At 38.8% G+C, this 21,107-nt stretch overlaps 1 protein-coding gene across 7 annotated transcripts in view; it reads right to left on the bottom strand.

Annotated features, from left to right (window-relative positions):
• Positions 1-20,258, bottom strand: part of PCMTD1 (protein-L-isoaspartate (D-aspartate) O-methyltransferase domain containing 1) — a 548,363-nt gene extending 528,105 nt beyond the window's left edge. For 3 of the 7 annotated variants that reach the window (XM_069099929.1, XM_069099925.1, XM_069099931.1), the window contains exons 1-2: positions 19,998-20,133; positions 1,527-1,926 (exon numbers count right to left, since the gene is read on the bottom strand). In XM_069099929.1, coding sequence (XP_068956030.1) covers positions 1,527-1,833 — 307 coding nt within the window. In that variant the 5' untranslated portion in view covers positions 1,834-1,926; positions 19,998-20,133. Of the gene's footprint in view, positions 1-1,526; positions 1,927-17,469; positions 17,621-19,882 lie in introns of those variants that run through there. The other 4 variants (XM_069099927.1, XM_069099926.1, XM_069099928.1 and 1 more) reach the window with 4 other exon arrangements.
• Between the last annotated feature and the right edge of the window lie 849 nt (positions 20,259-21,107).

Here is a 21,107-nt window from a genome sequence, read left to right on the forward strand (position 1 = left end):
GATTCCAGGGCTGGTGCTCTATTCACTGTGCCACCTAGCCTCCCTGTGCTTTGCAAATCTTAAAGGACTATAAAATTCTAGGTTCAATCATCATCATTATTAAGACTTTCCTCCAAGCAAACCCTAGTTATATATTTAATATGTCCTCTTAAGATGCTATGCAAATGAAAGGAAGCTTTTTACAAATCACAAAATCATGGGACTTACAGGGGAAAAAGTTAATAATCTCTGTGATATAAAGGAAACCTGTATGGACATGGAAAAACCTCTTCCAAACCAAAGGGTAACAAACACCCACTTGCCCCAAGATCCAAAAGGCCCAGTTGCTATAAATGATTCCCACTAGATATTAGAATCACATCTATCCTCACACTGACCTTCACTGAGCTAGTTGTTTTTTTTTTATTCAATTGCCTTAAATCAACAACAAAAAGGATAAGAGTGACAGTATTTGAGAAATGGAAAAAGTTACAATTCAGAGCTACATTCAAATGTTACTAAAAGACATATGCATACATATATACATATATACACTTATCTAGGTAGCTTATCAAGAATATTGCTAACATTTATATAGCAACTTAATGGCTGCAAAGTGCTCTACATATACTATCTGATTTGATAGTAGGTAATTTTATACCCATGTTTTTCTCAAAGCTAGAAAAGTCACCAAAAAGAAAACGCCTAATAAGTTGATCTTCTACAACAAATACATTATTCTTTGTGGTTATTGCAAACATGACTTAATAAAACCTTACCTTCTATTATGGTAGGAAGCTATTTCTCACTTTTTTTTTTTTTGCCTTTTGGAGGGCAATTGGGGTTAAGTAACTTGCCCAAGGTTACACGGCTAGTTTTTTTTTGTGTGTGTGGGTGTTAAGTGTCTGAGGCCAAAACTGAACTCGGGTCCTCCTAACTCTGGGGCCAGCACTTTACTCACTGCACCACCTAGTGGCCACTATTTCTCACATTTTCACACCCATAAACAATACCCTTTGATTTCCCTAATTTTGATTTACCCTAATTATATCCCATAACCCTAATTTCCTTTCATCTCTCTAAAATCCTAATTTCTACCCTCGCTATCTCTACCTTACCCGTATCTTTCAAATAACAAAAAAGGAATAATGCCATGATAGTAAGAAAAGGTCAGGAAAGAATCTGTTTCTCCATTTTACCCCTCAAATTTCTCAAATCAGCAGTAAGTATGTTCTCCCCCAAAAGAAGCCTATAACGTAATCTTGATTTGCCTAGATTCCAGTTATACTAATTTTTAACATAAATTTCAGATAACAAGAGGCATCTGCTCAATACAACTAGCCTGCTGACTAACAACAAGAGATGGAAGGTTATTTTATATTTCACCTTGAAAAAGTTATCTTACACGCACAGCATTAAATGACTATATAATATACATACAATCTCATATATAACACACAATAAAATTAACAATATACATGCTTTAATACAATCCAAGCTTTTTAGGGGGATTGCTTATATTTAAAATTTCTCAAAAATGAAATTACCTAAAATTAAGCCCACCATTGTACTCAAATATCCGGTTCCACTTCCCAGGTTAAGAAAAGACAATCCCGGTTGAAGTTTCAATGCCTCCATTACTTCAGAATAAATACAAGGTGCTGATAAATGAATGTTGCCATGCTTCCAAGCTAAGTCTTTATAAGCACTGTCCCTGTAGCCTTCCAAATAGTAATCCCCTCGATCAATAGCTCTGAATGCTTGCTCCACTCTTTCAGTACGAATGTAGTGAGCTTCTTTTAAGTTGTCGATTAAATCATCATTGTCTTCCCCAGCACTCACAGCTCCTCCCATGATGATATTCAAATTAAATCAGTAATTTGAAAAACATTAGCAGAGTTATGTCCAAAGAGCCTATGTAAAGGGACCTGATTAAAAGAGTTAATCCTGGAAAAAGAAAAAAATGAACAGATTTGATTAATTAGTGAACAGGAAAAACTGTACTTGAAATGAAAATTACTCTCATTTAAAAATAGGAATATTTATCTGATATGTTTTCAGCCTAATTTAAACTAACGCTCAGTTTTACAATGTATTTCAAATCGATGTACTTTTAAAAATACACAACTGCAAAACCACTGAGAAAAGTATTGAAAAGAAAGTACAAAATCAGCTTCATAATAACTACGGTTTCCAATTTAGCAATGTTCAGGATGACTAAACCTTGTTGTGACAAACCTTAAACCTAATAATTCTAATATTTTGCACAATGGGGAAAAGATCCGTTAGTCATATATCGCATTCACTTAACATCAAAAGAAGTTAGCAATTTTAGGAGGGGAAAAACTATAGTATTGGAGGAACATTATATTCCATATATGGATTTTCCTTTTAAAAATAATTTCCAATTGCAGCATCTACTAAGGGGAGAAGAAATAAAATAGCCAAAAATAAACATTTTTAAACAACTGGAAGAACAAAACATTAAAACGTCAAAACATCTGAGATACATTCCAGTCTCTCCTAATTTCAGTCATTCCTGCTGAGAGTTTCCTGGTATAATTTTTCTAATATACTACTTGTATATCATTCTCCTGACTAGTTTTCCTATATTAGATTGAATCTTAATTAGCACATAAGTCCCTCTCCTCATTCCTTCTCTTCCATATTTATTACTATTTTTTGTGACCACTCATAAAGAAGGGCAATTCCTATCCCTATATTTTTCTCATGTTTGTTCTCTTTCCCTCCAATTGTTACCCATTCTCTCCTTCTAGAATCAATTCAAGACTCTCCAATGAGCATACCCTAATTTAAAATCCACTTACTCCATTAGTTTGAATTAGTTAATACTTGAGCATTATTCACACCAAGTTTGTTTTCTTACACATCACTGCACATATAATCTGCATTTAAAAATGCTCATTAACTGGATTAAATGACACAGGCATAGAAACAACCAGCAAAATTAAAATAGCAAGATATATTTTAAGTTAAAAAGCTATTGTCTCCATTTGGGGAAGCTAAGTGGCCCACTGAATGGGAGTGCCAGGCTTATCTTCCTTAGTTCAAATCTGGCCTGAAGTCACTAAATCCTGTTTGTTTGCCTCAGTTTCCTCATGTATAAAATGAACTGGAGATGGAAATGGGAAACCACTGCAATATCTTTGCTAAGAGAACCATCAAATGGGGTCACAAAGAGTCAGACATGCCTGAAACCAGTGAAGAACAGTCTCTTCTGTGCTTTATTCTCTTTTACTCACAATAGTCATAGGATGGTATCTCGAATCATTTATGGCCAGTGTGAGTTCAACATTAACATCTCACTTATTGAATAGCCTCAATTATCCAAAGCATAACAAAAACTCATTTTTATGAGCTGCCTGTGCTAGAATACCAGTGTGTCCAGTCAGAGTCCTCTGTGCCAAGGCTGGTCAGTTCTCTATGTTGCTGGAAATCTACTCTAAATCTGACTACTGAGCATCCCACCCATTGGCCTCCATGGTACAGGCTATTTACAGTATTATCATACTTTAAAGTCTCATACTTTTACAGGTCTTGGAAATCTTCCTCTACTCTACATCAATGTCAGGTGAGTTTATGGTTTTTATTCTATTTACCATACCCCTACACTCTCAATGTCAACTATTTGCTTTTATCAACACTTCCTCTCAGGAAAATATGTCTATTACAGAAGGTTTTCTGGCAGGTTAGAATAATCCCTTAGAGATATTTTGGGGAGGATTCCAATTCAGGGTGAGATAAGATGACTTGAGGCTTCTTCAAACATTGAAATGGTGTGATTCTGTCACTATAAAAGTTCATTTCATCCTTTTTAAATATTCAATCAGTCAACCAAGTCCTCCTGATTCCACCTATGACATTTTGCCCACAGGCTTTATCTCCTCTCTACCACTGCTATCATTCTAGTACAAGCCTTCATAACCACCTATATGGACTCCATTCTTACCTCGTTTAGTCAATCTTTCATAGCACTGCCACAATAACCTCATATATCTTTCATTCTTTCATTCCCTTACATGAAAAAAAATATCTAGTGGCTCCCTAACTAATTTACCAGGTATATTCCAAATTCCTCTACATGCTCCATTAGAGTAAAACTGAACTTTGTAAAGGTTTCTGACACCTGGAAATGAAGGACATTATGCCAAAGAGTATGTCCAGTATGAATGCAGACAGGTATCAACACAAGAAACAGTAACTGGTCTAGTTTAGCTATGTAGAATCCTAAAGCTTGAATTGGAAGGGATCTTAAAAATCATTTAAGGAAATTAAGATAATTGTTAGGAGCCATTTTGCCCAATTATGTGCCAATAAATTTGATAATCTAAATAAAATGGATGAATATCTACAAAGATATACATTACCCAGATTAACAAAGAAACAAAATATTAAAATAACCCAATCTTTAAAAAAAAAGAATTAAATAAACCATCAATGATCTTCTTGAGGAAAAAAACCCAGGAGCAGATGGATTCTACAGGCGATTTCTATCAAACATTTAAATAACAATTAATCCCAAAACTATATAAACTATTTGGAAAAATAGGTGAAAGAGTCCTATGGTGCTGATAGCTAAACCAGAAAGAGCCAAAACAGACAAAGAAAATTATAGCTCAGTTTCCCTAATGAATACTGTGATGCAAACGTTTTAAACAAAAAGATATATACAGCAATACATCACAAGAATCATACACTATGACTAGATGTGATTTATACCAGGAATGCAGGACTCATTCAATATTGGGGGGAGTGGAGAAGGTAAGGATAGAATTTGGAACTCAAAATTTTAAATGAAAATGTTAAAAAATTGAAAAAAGTCATTTACTCTAAAACCTTCATTTAATAGATGGGGAAACTGAGGCTCAGAAATGAGTTACTCAAGATCATACTGGTAATGGAGTTTGAATCTAAGTCCTCTAGCTCTAGAGACTATGAAAAGGAGGGAAAGAATCCAATACCTTCATTTTACAGATGAGGAAAATGAAATGGTAAACAATTTGGTCAATGTCATATAGTAGGCAGGTAGGCAGCTCAATGGATAGCGTGCTGAGCCTGGAGTCAGGAAAACAGGAGTTCAAATCCAGCCTCAGACACTTACTAGCTGCGTGACCCTGGGCAAGTCACTTAACGTTGTTTGCCTTATTCTCTTCATCTGATTTCTGACTCAAATGAGTCGAAAAAGGAAATAAAAAACCATTACAGCATCTTTGTCAGAGAAACCCCATGGATAGCAATGGCATACTGATTCATGGTGTCATGAAGGACAGGAATGAAAAACTGAACAACAATGGACATACATGTTCTAAGTGGTAAATTCAGAATCCGAACCCAGGTTTCAAGTCTAACTCAAAACTCACTGTTTTTTCAACTATATTAAACCTACTGAAATTCTTGTGAATTCAATTCTATGTATCATCCATCCCAGGGGCATATAAAATTGAAAACATCTCTAACTGTAAAATAAAAACTGCACATTATTCAAATGAATAATTTCAAAGAGTACACGGTGGTGAAAGTACAGGTGAACAAAATGTCCCTTCCTTCCTATATCTCTCAAATCACATTGAGGTAAAAATCTGTTATTTAATCTCAATGGCCTAACACCATCCTTTCCCCCCCTCCATTTGTTAAGCATTCATTACTAATGAAATATCACACTTTCCAGGAGTTCCATTTCAAAACTTTTTTCTCCTTAGGAGTGTCAACACTACTCACTCTTCTCTCTAGGCAAGCAAATGACTTCATCTCCTACTTAGAAAAATGTGACCACTCACATACCTCTGCTTCCTCTACCTAACCCCTTAACTCAATAAAACTCCAGTGACTCCCCATTACCTCCAGGATCAAATATGGCAACTTTCGAACCCCTTCATAATTCACCCTACCTTTTCGGTATGCTTTACCTTACACACCTCCATGTATTCTGCAATACTGTGACACTGGCCTCCTTGCTGCTCCTTGAGAACTGCATTCCCTGCTCCTGGCATTTTCACTAATTGACTTAATGCCTGGAATGCTCTCCCTCCTCAACTCCGTTTCAGGTTTCTCTAACTTCCTTCAAATCCAAACTGAAATATAACGTTTTACTGAAAGCCTTTCTTGATTCCCCTTAATTCTAGTGCCTTTTCTCTGTTGATTATTTCCAATTTGTCTTGTGTATAGCTGTCTTTTGCCGTTCTTTTAATCCCCAGCACTCAGGACAGTGTCTGGCACAAAACAAGCATCTGATGTTTTCTGCTGTACTTCACAAGTCATTTTTCAGTTATTTCTGACTCTTCTTGACCCCACCGGCGGGGAAGATACTGGAGTGCTTTGCCATTTACCTCTATAGGACATTTTCACAGGTGAGGAACTGAGGCAATCATAGTTAGATTATTTGTCCAAAGTCACAGAGGTACAGGCCAGATTTTGAGGCAATCATGGATAAGTAATTTGCCAAGGATCACACAGCTAGAGACCAGATTTGAACTCATTTGATTTTTACTAACAGAAATGGGAGGTAGAGTACAATGTGTGAGGATGAGCTAGACCAGAGAGTGTATGAAGGGGATGATAATAAACAGAAATTCTGTTGGTACCTCAGCAGAGCATCTAGTGATTTACTCATAATGAGAACTATGAAGCAAAAGCCCTCACTGTTTTGGAAACAAAAATTATATACCTCTAATAAAATTAGAAATCCCAGTCAATAAAATTATGTCAAATTAGGAATGAATTACATTTAAAATGGAATATTCTCATTTTGTTATTTTAAAATTATACTTTTAGAGAAAAACTAATCTGAATCTGGAGACAAAAGGATACAGGTATCAGATTCAGACTCAGCTACTTACTTCCTTTGTAGCCTTAGGCAAGTCACTTGACCCCTCCAGACTTGTTTCACCATCTATAAAATGTTACTGTATTAGTTGATTCATTTCTAAGGTCTCTTTGCTTTCAATTCTATGTTTCTATGACATGTCTATAACTTTTGAAATATTCTCTAGGTATGGTTTATTGAGAATATAATTTCTCAAAAAGGAATAAAAAATTATTTTAAAACAATATTGAAAGTAGTCAATAAGCAGTTAGTTATGCAGTTAACCAGTTGGAGATCACATAAATCAATAACTAAACTTTTCAGTTCGCTAAAGACTTTATTCTTTAGTCAAAGTTTAATCATGTTAATTTTCACAAGACAACTCAAATGAGGCATCAAAGCTAAGGACAAAAAGAATCCAAAGTTTAGCCAACATCAAGCATGAAAAAAGTATGTTGGTGTTTAGTCGCTTCAGTCATGTCTGACTCTTTGAGACCTTTTTTGGGGGTTTTCTTGGCAAAGATACTGGAGTGGTTTGCCATTTCCTTTCTTAGGTCATGTTATAGATGAGAAGACTGAGGCAAACATAGTTAAGTGACTTGCCCAGGGTCACACAGCTAGTGTCTGAGACTGAACTGCATCACCTAGCTGCACTTCCAGGTTGGCAAAATGTCCAACATATTTTGAAGACATGCATTTAAATAAGTTTCTAGACATTTAAAAAAAATTTTTTTTTTAATTTTAAGTACTTTTTAAAATTTTGAGTATTATCAGGTTTACATATTTATCCATCGTCTGAATTTAAGATTATTTGAATAACAACTTCAATACAAAATTAAAATGTCTAAAAATACTTTGTTGACATTTGAAACCTCATCCTAGAGCTACAAATTTAATCCAGATTACAACATTGTAACAGCACAGCATTATTGCTACACTAACTACCAAGAAATTCTACTAAATCTCTAACACCTTCTTGGAAGAGGTCTGTCTTTTCTGCCCATCTATAGACCCTCCTTGACCCTTTTTAAAGATGAGAAACTACAAAATTCAGTGACCAGAAAACACCTGCTGGGCAGCACCAGTAAATCATTAATAGGACATGAAGGGAAAGTGCCCAACCTTCACTTGCCAGTGTCTGGCCTTCTCCAAAAACCTAGTAAACACTAGCACATAGGTCTGGATAGGAAGGAAACAGAAGGTAGGCAAGCTAATTGCTGCTGCCTATTTGTAGTCGAAAAATCTGGATTTGAATCTCGGTTCTACCACTTATTATGTGATCACAGATGAATCAAAATGAGGGGATTGGAAAAGATCAATTCTAAGGTCCTTATCTATGATTCTATGTTCCTTCCCTAAGACTAGACTAAATTAGAAAGGGAATTCAGCACTACATGTGAATGGGATAGCTTAGGATGGCCAAAAGTAAATGATGTAGGAATAAGAAAGGGTAAAAAAAAACAAAACACTTGTGCTAAGATCAGGCTTTGGGAAATTAAAGTACCAATCTACAGGAACACATGTAGGAAATCATGTGTGTGGGGGCAGCTCACATTAACAAATAAGAAATCCAGGAATATCTGGGAAGGAAAGAAGTGTTCATGGGATAAAAGGCCATCTATAAAGTTTTTAAAGTCTTCCATCTATGCACTTATTTTAAGCTTTTACTATAGAAAACATGGCTTAAGAATGTTTCTCACTTATAGACTTATGCCCAAGGTACTAACTACTGCCACCCCATAATCCTTGTTTCCTTTGAAATAGTACATTCTAATTTTTTTTAATACACACACACCCTTTAGTAAGAATATGCCAAAAAAAAAAAACCTTAGAAGGTATATGTAGAAAACGTATTATGAACAAAGGGCACAGACTGTCAACACAATTGAAAAATAATTTGGTCATTTATTTTTTATATTCTATTGATTCACTGCTTATGTCATCTTCTCAGTCTCTACTGGCTTATACCCTTTAAGTTAAAAAAAAATTGCTAGGGATAATTAGGTGGCTCAGTGAATAGAGCCCTGGAGTTCACATCCAGCCTCACACACTTAAAACTTACCTATGTGATCTTGGGCAAGTCACTTAACCCCAACTGCCCTGCCCTCCTCCCTCCAAAAAAAAATTAAAACAAAACAAAATAAAATAAAATAAATAAATGAAATTGCTAGCAGGATCATAGATGCAGAGCTGGAAGAAACTTTAGATGTACATGTGGTCAAACCCTTCATTTTACAAATAAGGGAACTGAGATTCAGAGTGGCTAAATTCCCTAGCACATAGGAAGGTACTACTGGGGATATGGTGGGGATACAAAAACTATCCCTGAAACTATGCTATTAGAGGAAATCTGTGAGACAAACAAGCAGCATGACTTAACAGTAAATCTTTCAAATTTACTGAGCAGGGGAGTGACAGCCAGAAGTAAGCATCAGGTAAAAGGTATTGGTAGCTAAGTGGAAGGTGGATTACAATAGAAAGAATGACTAATTAGGAGGCTATCACAATAATCCCAGGAAGAGGTAAAGGTCTCAACTTGGATCAGGTCTCTGGGAAAGAAGAGATGAGAAAGTGGAAAATGACAAAATCTGGCAACTGCTTCATCAACAGCTAGCATTTATATAGTGTCTTAAGAATTTGCAAATATACAAAATACATAAGGATAGTCCCTGCTTTCACTGGAGGGAGTTTTATCCTCTAGTTAAGAGGAACATTCAAATTAATGAAATAGTTCAGAAGCAAACTAAAAATTCTCAAAAGGGAAAGGATACATGTTAACCTTTATGCCAGCAAGTAATTCACATTTCTAAAATAGGAAGCTGGGTGGCACAGTGGATACAGTGCAGGCCTGGAGTCAAGAATACATTCATCCAAATCTGGCCTCAGACCCTTAGTAGCTAGGCAGGTCACTCTGCCTCATTCATTCTGTCAATAAACATTTATTAAGCATTTACTATATTCATCTAAAATGTGAATAAGAGTACTTATCTCCCACAGTTGTTGTGAAGATCAAATGAAATAATAATTGTTAAAGTATTCTGCATAGTACCTGGCAAATAGTAACCACTACAAATTTATTACTATTATTAAACTTACTATGTCAAAAACAAACAACACAAATAATTCAGACCTCTCTCTCCTAACTTCAACTCCAACAACTCTTGCAATTACATTACATCACCTCAAAGTAATGTTTACTCAATTCAATTTAAACCAAATATATGGTCACCAAGATTCTAGACTTTCTGCTTAATATGGCCAACTGGACTATAGCTGATTGTTTATCAGTCATCTGATATCACCAAAGGTTATTGTCTAATTTTATTCAAAAAATACGTTTGAATTACACAATAAAAATATTCTAGTCATTAAAAAGCTTCTAGTCTTCCAATTCAGCAGAATGCTAAAATTAGTTCTCAAAACACTCATCTTAAGAATTCCTATAGGGGCAGCCAGGTGGCAGAGTGAATAGAGCACCTGTCCGGGAGTCAGGAGGACCCGAGTTCAAATCCACCTCAGACACTTAACACTTACTAGCTGTAAGACCTTGGGCAAGTCACTTAACCCCAATTGCCCTGTCTTCCCACCTCCAAAAAAACAAAAGAACTCCTATCATTAGTGACTGTAACCTCTCATGTACACACATAGAGGGAAACAAGCATGTACAGTCTTTCCTTGTACCAAAACTGTAATTATGATCTGACAACCTGAAAAATTCCAAGCTCCTCTGCATCCTGAGCATAAATCTTCTACAGTCACACATGGGCACAATAATATTGTTCCTTGTAAAAGATCATCCTCATCTGCCTGTCTTCATTTATAAACTGGTAGTCTAAAACTTGGACATGACATGTTTTTCCCATAGAAATAAAGTTACAGGATTTTATAGGAGAGGATTTAAGCTAGAAGGAACATCAGAGATAAGAATCATAGAGCTAGACAGAATTGGGAGGAACAATCTAGTCCAAAACATCCTCATTTTAAAGATGAGGAAACTGAAGTTCAGGGAACAATTTACATGCCAAAGTTCACGCAAATAGGCAGAAAATGAACCAAGATGCTCTGACTCCAAAGTCAGTTCTTTCCTTTGTAGTCAGCTCCTCAATTTTACAGATGAAGAAATTTAGGCCTAGGAAACTTAAACAACTCCTCAATGGTCACATAGGTATAGAGAGGCAAAGCCAAGGTATGTTCAGATTTGCCTTGAAGGAAAATTCTGGGGTCCTAAGGGAATGAGGTACATGAAAGGAGGGACACCTTCTGTGCTCTCTCTTAGCAGCTCTTTTTCCCACCTTTATCCTGTCTCCATTTTTTAACCCATGCTTTCTTTAGAATCTCCAAATTATTTCTAAATAGCAAACAAGGGCATCTATTTACATGTATTGTAAGTCTGCTGTCTATGACGGGGAATAACCCACTGATACTATTCACACATCTATTGAAGGGATAAGAAAAGTCCACGGTAAAGCCCAAACACAAACAACTACAACACAAGATAGAATAAAAATAACAATTATACAGGCCTATGATTTAGGCCTCAAGAGTTAACTTGTAGTTGGAAGTAGCAGGGAAAGCAGCATGGAAAATTTGGCATTCAACAAGCTGGGCCTTAAAGATTTACAGCAGAGAGAAATGGGGTAAAAGGGCATTCTAGACAGAAGGAAGTATAAGCAGGGTAGCTGGCAGTCTAAAAGCACATTACTGCAATATTTAAGGGAAAGAATTTGTGCTTAAAATAAGGTGGGAGTAACAGAAATAGAAAAGTAAGGGGACAAGGGGTGACACTAAGATGGATGAGTGGTAGGAAGCAATTCAGAAAGCTCCTCTCCATAAAACTCCTCTCAACAGATCTAGAAAATGCTCCAGCCTGAATCCTAATGAGGAAATCCAGGAAAAAGTCAGTGAATTATTTGTCCTGCTTAGCTTGGCATAGGGAAACAGACAGGGAGGTCTGCAGACACTCAAACCAGGAGTGCTCCAGGCCAGCACTCCAGGGAGCCCAGGGTGGGGTTGTGAACTGGGGGGCAAGAGGAGGTCCCAGATCCCAAGCTGGGCATCCACAGACCCATACCAGGGGACTCCATTCAGGACAGGTGCAGGCTGGCAACTCTGTCATCTATCACTGAATTTCACATCACAGATGTGGGAAAACTGATAAAATAGATCTGCACATGGGCGTGGGATTGCCAGGTCAGGAGGCCCTGGGTGGTGGTAGAGAACGTGTGAAGTTCTGAAATCACCTGCAGCAATGGTGTTGTGGTTCAGACTCCAGGTACAGAACACTGAAAACAGGGTCTCATTTCCAGCATCTAGCCTAGCATTCAAAACAATAACCAGAACAGAAACCCAGACAAAAGGGGTGGCCCTGGAATTCTGCCACGGAATAAGCTGGCAGATAGGGGTCTAGCAGAAACTCCAAACTTGTTACACAGACCCAAGCCCACCTCAGGAACCTGCAAAGCAGAAAACAGGGGTAGCAATAATCAGACATGCCCTGGAACACTAAAGACTTTCAGTTCCCTGAGGTCCTGGAATAACACAGTCCTCAATACTCCAAGGAAGTAGTTCTAGAAGTGAGCAGTGAACAGCTCTAAATATCAAGTCTGAAGTCAGGAGGCAGTTTAGAAGAATAAGAAAACAAAAGAACCCCACCATAAAGAGCTATTATTGGGGGCAGGGAAGGTCACGACACAAACTCAGAAGAGAATGACTCCAAAATATCTACAAAGTGTCAGGGAAAAACATAACTTGGGCACAAACTCAACTAGAATGCCTAGAAGAGACAAAGCAAGATTAAAAAAAAATTTCTTACAAAGGAGCACTTGAGGAAAAACCTGGAAAAGAATGAAAGCAATGGGGGCGGCCAGGTAGCACAGTGAGTAAGAGCACGGGCTCCAGTGTTGGGATGACTTGGAGATCGAATCCTGGGCTGAAACACTTAGCACCCACCCAGAAACACCTGGCCGTGTAACCTTCAGCAAGTTACTTAACCCCAACTGCTTAGGGGAGGCCAAGGGGCTCAGCAAATAAGAGCACCAGCTCCAATGTCAGGATGACCTGGATCAAATCTGGGCTCAGACACTCAGCACCACACTCATAAATAACTGGCCGTGTAACCTTGAGCAAGTTACTTAACCCTGATTGCTTTAAAAAAAAAAAAAAGAATGAAAGCAACGTTAGAAACAATTGGAAAGGAAATTTAATGGCATGACACAAAACCTTGCCAAACAAGCAAAAACTCCCTAAAAATTAGAATGGACCAAAGAGAAACTAATAATTTCATGAGATAACATGAATACCAAAAAAGTCAAGGGGGGAGGGGTCAGGGGGACACAAAAGAAAACGCAAGTTATAAGACAGCAAAAACCAATGACCTGGAAACAGAAGAAAAAACTTCAGAATCATTGGACCAAAACCAGAGCCTATATATGCATACTATGCAAAAAATATTAAATAAATTTCCCAGATCTCTTAGAAGTAGACTAGGTCAAAATAGAAATAGAAAAAAATCTACTAGTCATTTCTTGAACCAAACCCCAAAATGAAAACTCACAAGAATACTACAGTCAGTAATCCAGAGTTTCCAGGACAGTGTGTGTTTGTGTGTGTGTGTGTGTATGTGTGTGTGTGTGTGTAATACTGAGAGGTGCCAGAAGGAATTTAAACTCTGAGGAACCACAGGCCATCACACACGAATTAGCAGCCACCACCAAATGGTGCTATAAGGTGCTCTAACTTAGAAAATGATATTCCAAAAGATAAAGGGTATGGCCTTATCCCCCCCCAAAAAAACAGACTTGAAAGTATTCCTGATGAAAAGAGTTGTGGAGAAACTTAAGTTCAGTCATTAAAGAGAAATATAAAAAGGTAAACATGAATGAACGATAAAGAACTAAACAAAAAATTGCTTACACATAATATGGAGATGATATATATGTTCCTTCTGATCTCTACCATCTGACAAGGACTGAAAGTGGTTCAAACAAAACCACTTACCAAGACATAATGTCTTGATGATCTTAAGAATGGAAAGGGAAAAGAGAAATGGAGAGGAATGGGGTACACAAGTAAATATTGATACAACAAATATGGGCTGAAACTTGAACTTGACTCTCATCTCAAGTGGTCAAAAAGGGAAGCTTACATACAGGAACAGTTGAGTATAGAAGTACAGTCTATTCAACACAGAAATAGAGAAAGAGAAATGAAGGGTGGTGAAAAGGTTAAGGAATTAGTTCTATACATAATAAACTTTGTACTAGTTACATACAAAAATATTTATAGTTCTTTTTTGAGGTGGCAAGGAATAGGAATTTTGGGGGGGTGAATTTATAAAATAAGTATTGGTATATAAATGATAGAATGCTATTCTTCTGTAAACTCTTACCAACAAAACCAACCTCAATGCCAGAGGAGTAATAATGAATCATGTGACATGATAGAGGTCAAGGATTCAAAATGCAAAATGTGATTTTTTTTTGAGGGGGGATGATTGTGGCCAATGTGGAAAGATATTTTTATTGACTATACATGTTTGTAATCTGCTTTTTGCAGGGGGGGGGGGGCATGGGTGAGAAGGCAGATCTTAGTTGATCAAAGCAAATATTTTATAAAATATTTTTAAAAGAAAGGTAAGAGGATATTTTAGTAGCCATCATCAAGACTTAGCAAATGATTAAATGTGTAAGGCAAAAGACATGAAGGAATCAAAAGGTAAGTAACTGGGAGATTCTGATGACATAACAGTAATAGGGATAATGACCAGACCAGTGAATTCACTGGTTTAGAAAATGTCCTGTATGAGGAAATAAAAATGGACACAAATCAACAAGCACTTCTTAAGTGCCTGCTGTTGTCTTTTCAGTCTTGTCCAACTCTTCTTGACCTTTTTGGGGCAAAGATACTGTAATGATTTGTCATTTCCTTCTCCAACTCATTTTATAGATAAGGAAACTGAAGCAGAATTAAGTGACTTGCCCTGGGTCACTCAGCTAGGAAGTATCTGAGGCCAGATTTGAATTCAAGAAGAGGAATCTTCCTGATTCCAAGCCCAACGTTCTAAGCACGAGGCCACATTAGCTGCCCCCTTAAGTGCCTACTCTGTGCTAGGGACACAAATATAAAAGTGAAACAAACTGTCCTCCAGAAGCTTTTATACTATTGGTGGAGACAACATATACACAAAGGATCATATACACAATATATAGGCCATTTTAGAAGGGATAGAACAGGAGCTAGAGTATGATACTTGAACTGAATCCAGAGGAAAGAAGGCTATCTTTCTTTTCTTTTTAAGCAATCGGGGTTAAGTAACTTGCTCAAGGTTACATGGCCAGTTATTTCTGGGTGTGGTGCTAAGTATCTGAGCCTAGATTTGATCCCTAAGTCATCCCGGCACTGGAACCAGTGCTCCTACTCGCTGAGCCACCTGGCTGCCCCTAAGCAATTGGGGTTAAGTAATTTGCTCAAGGTTACACGGCCAGGTGTTTCTGGGTGGATACTAAGTGTCTGAGCCTGGGCCAGGTGTTTCTGGGTGGATGCTAAGTGTCTGAGCTTGGATTCGATCCCAGGTCATCCCGACACTGGAGCCAGTGATCTTACTCACTGTGCTACCTGGCCGCCCCAAGGCTATCTTTCTTAGAAGCAGAAGTGAGGCATGAGAGAGAGTCAAAGCAAAAGCATGGAGCTGGAAAACTGGAGTGTTATTTGTGAGGAACAGCACAAAATACAGTATGGGAGGAACATAAAATTTGGGAAAAGTACTGAAATAAAATAAGGCTGAAAAGACATGCTGAGGGCAGGTAATGAGTTTTAAATACAAAATGAGAGTTTTATATTTTTCCCTAAAGGAGTCACTGGAATTTAGGGAGTAGCCCAGAGATAAGGTCAGGTTTGCAGTTTAAGAAAATCATTTGGAGGGAAGGAAATAAGATGAACCTACTTATGAAATATGCTGACACCTCAAATGCAAATATGTTTTATAAGCAGTTGGAATCATTATGTCTGTAGCTCAGGAAAAACAGCAGAACTTAAGGTATAGATTTATACCATCTACATAGTATTTGACAGTTGCAGCCATGGGAATGGATAAAATAGGAGAACATACATACAACTGGGTTAGACTTCAAAAAAAATCTCACGTTTAGCAGGCAGGAAGGGAAGCTAGTAAAGGAAACATTAAGAGTTATTAGAAAGGTAAGAGGAAAATGAGGTGAGTACTCCGTTACCAAAGCTAAGGGAAAAGAAAATTCCAACTATCATAAAGCTGCTGAGGCTGTGAGGCTCTTTAAGAACATACCTGAAGTTCTTATAGTCAAAATAAAAATAATAAGTCTGCTGTATGTGCACGTGGACTAATCATGTTAACAGGCAAATTACATCACTATCAGAAACAATGGTTTCTGGTCTTTTAGAAGATAAGTAGCTTCTCTGATGCTGTCTGGCACTCTTAAGATTTGCCCCATGTCCCTTGTTCTCTGCTCTATTATCTCCATAGAAAAGTTCAGAAATCCTACTGAGGGTGCCCCAGGTGGGATTCATCTTAAGACACTGTCCATCCCCTCTGGCTTCCCTCTTCCACCTTTGGTCTCTCTTATTCTATATACCTCCTTCTCTCTATATACCTTCTTCTCTTCTTGTCTTCCAAAGTGACAAAAAGCTAATGTGTGAACTTACTTGACTAATTGGAGGAAGTCTCCCTAAGTATTCTCCTTCCAGTTCCTAGTCTTCAGAGATAATTTTTATTATATTAATTTTCATAAATTACATAATTAAAATATATAGAAAGTGAGGCTATATTAAATTCCTGACTTCAACTGAAAATTATACATGTAAAATTTATATGCACACATGTGCTACATATAAAATTACATATTTATATATCTTAAACTCAAGGTGAACAAAACAGAATTGAGATTCCTCTCCCTAAAACCCCCAGCCCCTCTTTTAAATTTTCCTATTTCCATCAAAGGAATGAAGGATATCAGACAGATTTGCAACACTGTTGTTATCCTCAACTCCCTAATTCCACATATCCCCATCAGGACCTTTTACCTGAATATTTCAAGTGCTTCCTCTAAGAAGACTGCTTGCCCAATTAGGAAGTCTCTCCCCTTCCCAATCCCTCCCTTCACATTGTTGTCAGTAATATTATGAAAACACAGGCCCTCAATAAACTCAGGGGTTCCCTATTACATTTGAATCAAATACAAACTTCTTTTTGTCCTTTAAAGCCCTTCACAACACAGCTCCAACTTACGTTTCTAGGCTTATTACACATTACTTCCCTTCACACACTTTACAATCTAGTCAAACTGACCTGGATGTTCCTTTCACACAAAATGTCATGTCTCATCTGTGTCTTTGCAAAGTCTATCTATTCCACATGCATGGAATGCCCTCTCTCAACTCATAGAATCACCAATTTCCTTCAAAGTGGCACCTCCTTAACCTACTAAAGTTTTACTTTCCTGATCTAGTTACTAATAACGAATATCACCTTCAAAACTACCTTGAATTTTGTACATATAAATTGTCAATTCCATAAAATGTAAGCTCCTTGAAGATGGGGATTTTTTTTTTTTACTTTGTATTCCTAAAAACAGTACCTAGCAGGTACCTGATATATACTTAATAGATTATTGCTGATTTATCAATTGTATTTGTACCTTAGAGAAGCAACCTGCCTTGGAACTACAAACACCTAGATTCAAACCCAACATTAAACACACTCTCTGTTACTAAGTTCAAGTCAGAGAACTCCTCAGTACCCACAGGGCAACTCTATAAGACTATAAATTATAGATAAGTTGCTGATCTTCATCAGTGGAGGGAGTTTGCATACTGAAAGTTCCCCAGCAGGATGAAATCACCAAAGGTCTGGAACAACAAAAAAAACATGTAAAATTTTCAATTAATGCCAAAGATTTCACAGCTATGGTTAACTTGTGATATAAGAGCAAATAAGACATAAAGGTTTATGTACAGCCTCAGTAAACTTCAGATTCAGTCAAAGGGCCACACCTGAAGACCTAGAGGGCCATATGTGGCCTTGAGGCTAGAGGTTCCCCACCTTTGTAAGAATGCTATATATAAAGTTATACTCTTACAATGTTACAAAATTTGCTGGTTCTCTCTTTAAAAGCTACTAATCCCTGGGAAACACTCAACTCTGCCACCGTGGTTAAATCACTTAAACTATTTTAGTTTCTTAATCTCTAAAATGAAAAACCTGAATTGAATTGATCCTGAAATTCCTTTCATAACAAATCAATTAAAAAATTTTATAAGTATACAAAACAAATAACATGCAAGACACAGCACTTACTCTATAATTCTATGTCTAAAATAAATCTCTTCTGAAATCAACTCCTTCCAATCTCATTTCTCTAAGTCTCCATTCTTTCATTCTCCTGGTCAGAAATAATGAAATCTGTGCATCTTCCCTGTTCTATGTTACATCTAATTCCCATGCCTTTTCATTCAAAATGTTTCTAATTTGTTCTTTCATCTTCACTTCCATCCAAACCTTAATAACTGCCATAAAAAGACTATAATTTCCTACCTAGTCAGTCTTCTTTCTCTTCTCTATTTTCAAATCATGTTGATATGCAAAGGACTAAAGCTCCAGAGTACAAAAATAATTTAGTCTAATGGAATTATTTATTTTCCTTATTTTGTCTTATTTATTTCAAAGTTTTAAAGTATTTCAAAAGAATACCAAGTCATTAAATCAGTCTATCACAATTCTGTACATCACAATGCCCATTAATTAAAATCCCACCTCTGTCCTAGATGCTTACAATTCCCTTTTAACAGTTTAAAAAAATAAGACACTATGTTGCCTGTATTGTTCTAAGCTTACGTAAAGATCAGTCATATTAACGTGCCCTCAAAGCTTAAAATTGTACTCAGAACATAGTATAAAATGTTTAACAACAAAAAATTAGGCAAATAAAGCATCAATCAATGCAATTTCCAAAAGCATTTCTTCAGAGAAATGGCCATTGCAATCTTAATAGGCTGGTTTTCTTAAGTTTATTTTACAGAAGTCAACCAGCATTTATTCAAATACAAATAACTCTCTGTGGTTTACTCATAAACACTTCTAATCCTAGGCTTATTTTTCTTTGCAATATAGTATACTTCTAAGGTTACAGTACTTTCTCATCTTTCCCTAACTACCAAATCTGAGCTCACGGAAGGCAAACTCATTTTAACCTTACTGGAAGTAAAATATAAGTTAGAGCTACGTAATGCATTGTATGCCTATGTATGTATGTATAGATAGATATAAATTGATTTTTTTTATGATCACAGACCCAGTTAGAACTCGGTCATTTATAACCCAGCTCTGCCAAGTACTTTTAAAATTTCTGCTCTATTTCCTTAATATCAAAAGTTTCTCATTTTAGTTTCGCATTCATTAGACTTTACAAGGCAATTTTAAAATGTTTATATTTTGGTAAAGCCTCTATTTAATACAGAGGTGTATTACTTCTTCACAAGTGCATCTGAGAATTTGTTGTACTTATTTTTTTTACCTACCCTTAATGCTGGGAGATGGGTCCGAAAGTACCCGTTAGTGTACCTTTCACTTTACTCCAGTATTTGAGCAAGCACTTCTTTTATTCTCTCGCTTGACCCGTACATCATTTCCTCACGCCACCCCCCCCCCCCAAACCCCATTCAGCACTCGAGTTTTCTTCTTTTTCACTTTAAGAAATCTTGCATTACTCCCTATTGCCTCAGGTAGGAGAGGTCACAGTCTAGTTAGTGCGATTCTGCCCTCAGGTCCCTCTGGCCAGGTTTGCATACCCCGCCCCACCTCCCAGGGGATGCCTTAGGTGCGAAGCGCAGGGCTCGCAGGAAGCTCTAGCTACTTGTTTACTTGCAGCAGATGCAGCAGCAACTGTAGCAGCACCAGGGGCACCAGCAGGTCGCGAGCTCTCAGTCAGTGGCGCACCAAAAATGCAGCCGAGGTGGGGGGCAGGGGAGGAAAAGGAGTCAGCCCCGCCCCCTCCCCCATCCCTCCTCCCCCCCCCCCCCCCCATCCCCCCAGCTTCCTTCCCCACCGCTCACTCCCGGTCACGCTCGGCAGGGGCTCGGCTCGTCCTCACGCCGCGGCGGGCAACCTCCCCATTCCTGCTTGTTTTGGAAAGGGGATGAGGCGGCAGAGGGTGTTTCGGAGCCTTACCTGCCCCTGGTGTCTCCAGCTCGCCCCAAACGGGTAGTGCTGCTGCTCCAAAACATCGGCCCAACCCACCACGTCGGCGGCAAGGCCCCTCGTGACGTCGGCACCACAACAACAACAACGACCGCTGCCACCGCCGCCTCAGGCGGCCTCCTAGGAGGGGGAGGGGGAGGGGGAAGGACGTCTGCCCAGGCCCCGGCTGGCTCGGCTCCTCAACGCCGACCCGGGCGCGGAGCATGCGCACGAGATCCGGGAGCCCCGGGGCACCGGCCGGGCTGTGACGCCGGAGATCAACAAGTCGCCGGAACGCCCCCTCGCTTCCACCCCCCTCCCCCCGCCTCCCGCGAGCAGCCTCTGCCTGCCAGCCCCAAATAACGCGAGGTCTGTGTTGGGGCAGGGTGGGGTGAGTTGTCTTTAGCAGATCCCGCGAGAGCAGGACCCCGCCCCCATTCCCCTACCCTAACCCCAGCTCAAGAGAGCCCAGCTGAGACGAAGGGTGGGGAAAAGGAGGGGGAAGAAAGGTGGCTGGTGGGGGCTCCTGCGTGCACCGCAGGAGCCCCGGAGGGAAAGGACCGAAGGCTGGGGAGGCTTGGGCCGGGCTGGAGCGCGGGGACGGAGGTTGGCGCTGATTCCCAGCGGAGCCTCGTTCCCCCCCCCGCTAAAGTTTGTGCTTTGCCTTCCCTGCTCCCGGAGCCCCGAGGTCCTGAGGAGCAGAACCGGTGCCAGATTGTGCGCCTGCCGTCTGCCAAGCACACAGGGCGGCCCAAAGCTGCCCATGCCCGGGGGCACGCTGCCCATCTGGCCGCTGAGAGCCCCCTCCCCCGGGAGGAAAGCAGCCGGCGTTGGCACAACTGCGATTTTGCCGTCCACGTTTTGGGGAAATCTCGTGTCAGTTTTGTTAAGTCCTCACTTAGCTCCCCCTGAAGGGATGGAAACGCTTCCAGCTGCAGTTGATTAATAAGACAGATGATAGATAAAGGTGGTTTACCTGAGTCATCTCTTACAGTTTCTTAACCTTCTTTGTGTCGTGGATCCCTTTGACATTCTGGTGAATCCGTCTGAATGGATAAAATACATAAGATTGTAACGAAAACCATTATAATTGATCCGAGG

Source organism: Petaurus breviceps, unplaced genomic scaffold, assembly GCF_028583685.1.
Source record: "Petaurus breviceps papuanus isolate PSGF00001 unplaced genomic scaffold, PetGlider_PUasm1.0 38, whole genome shotgun sequence".
Lineage (NCBI taxonomy): Eukaryota > Metazoa > Chordata > Mammalia > Diprotodontia > Petauridae > Petaurus > Petaurus breviceps.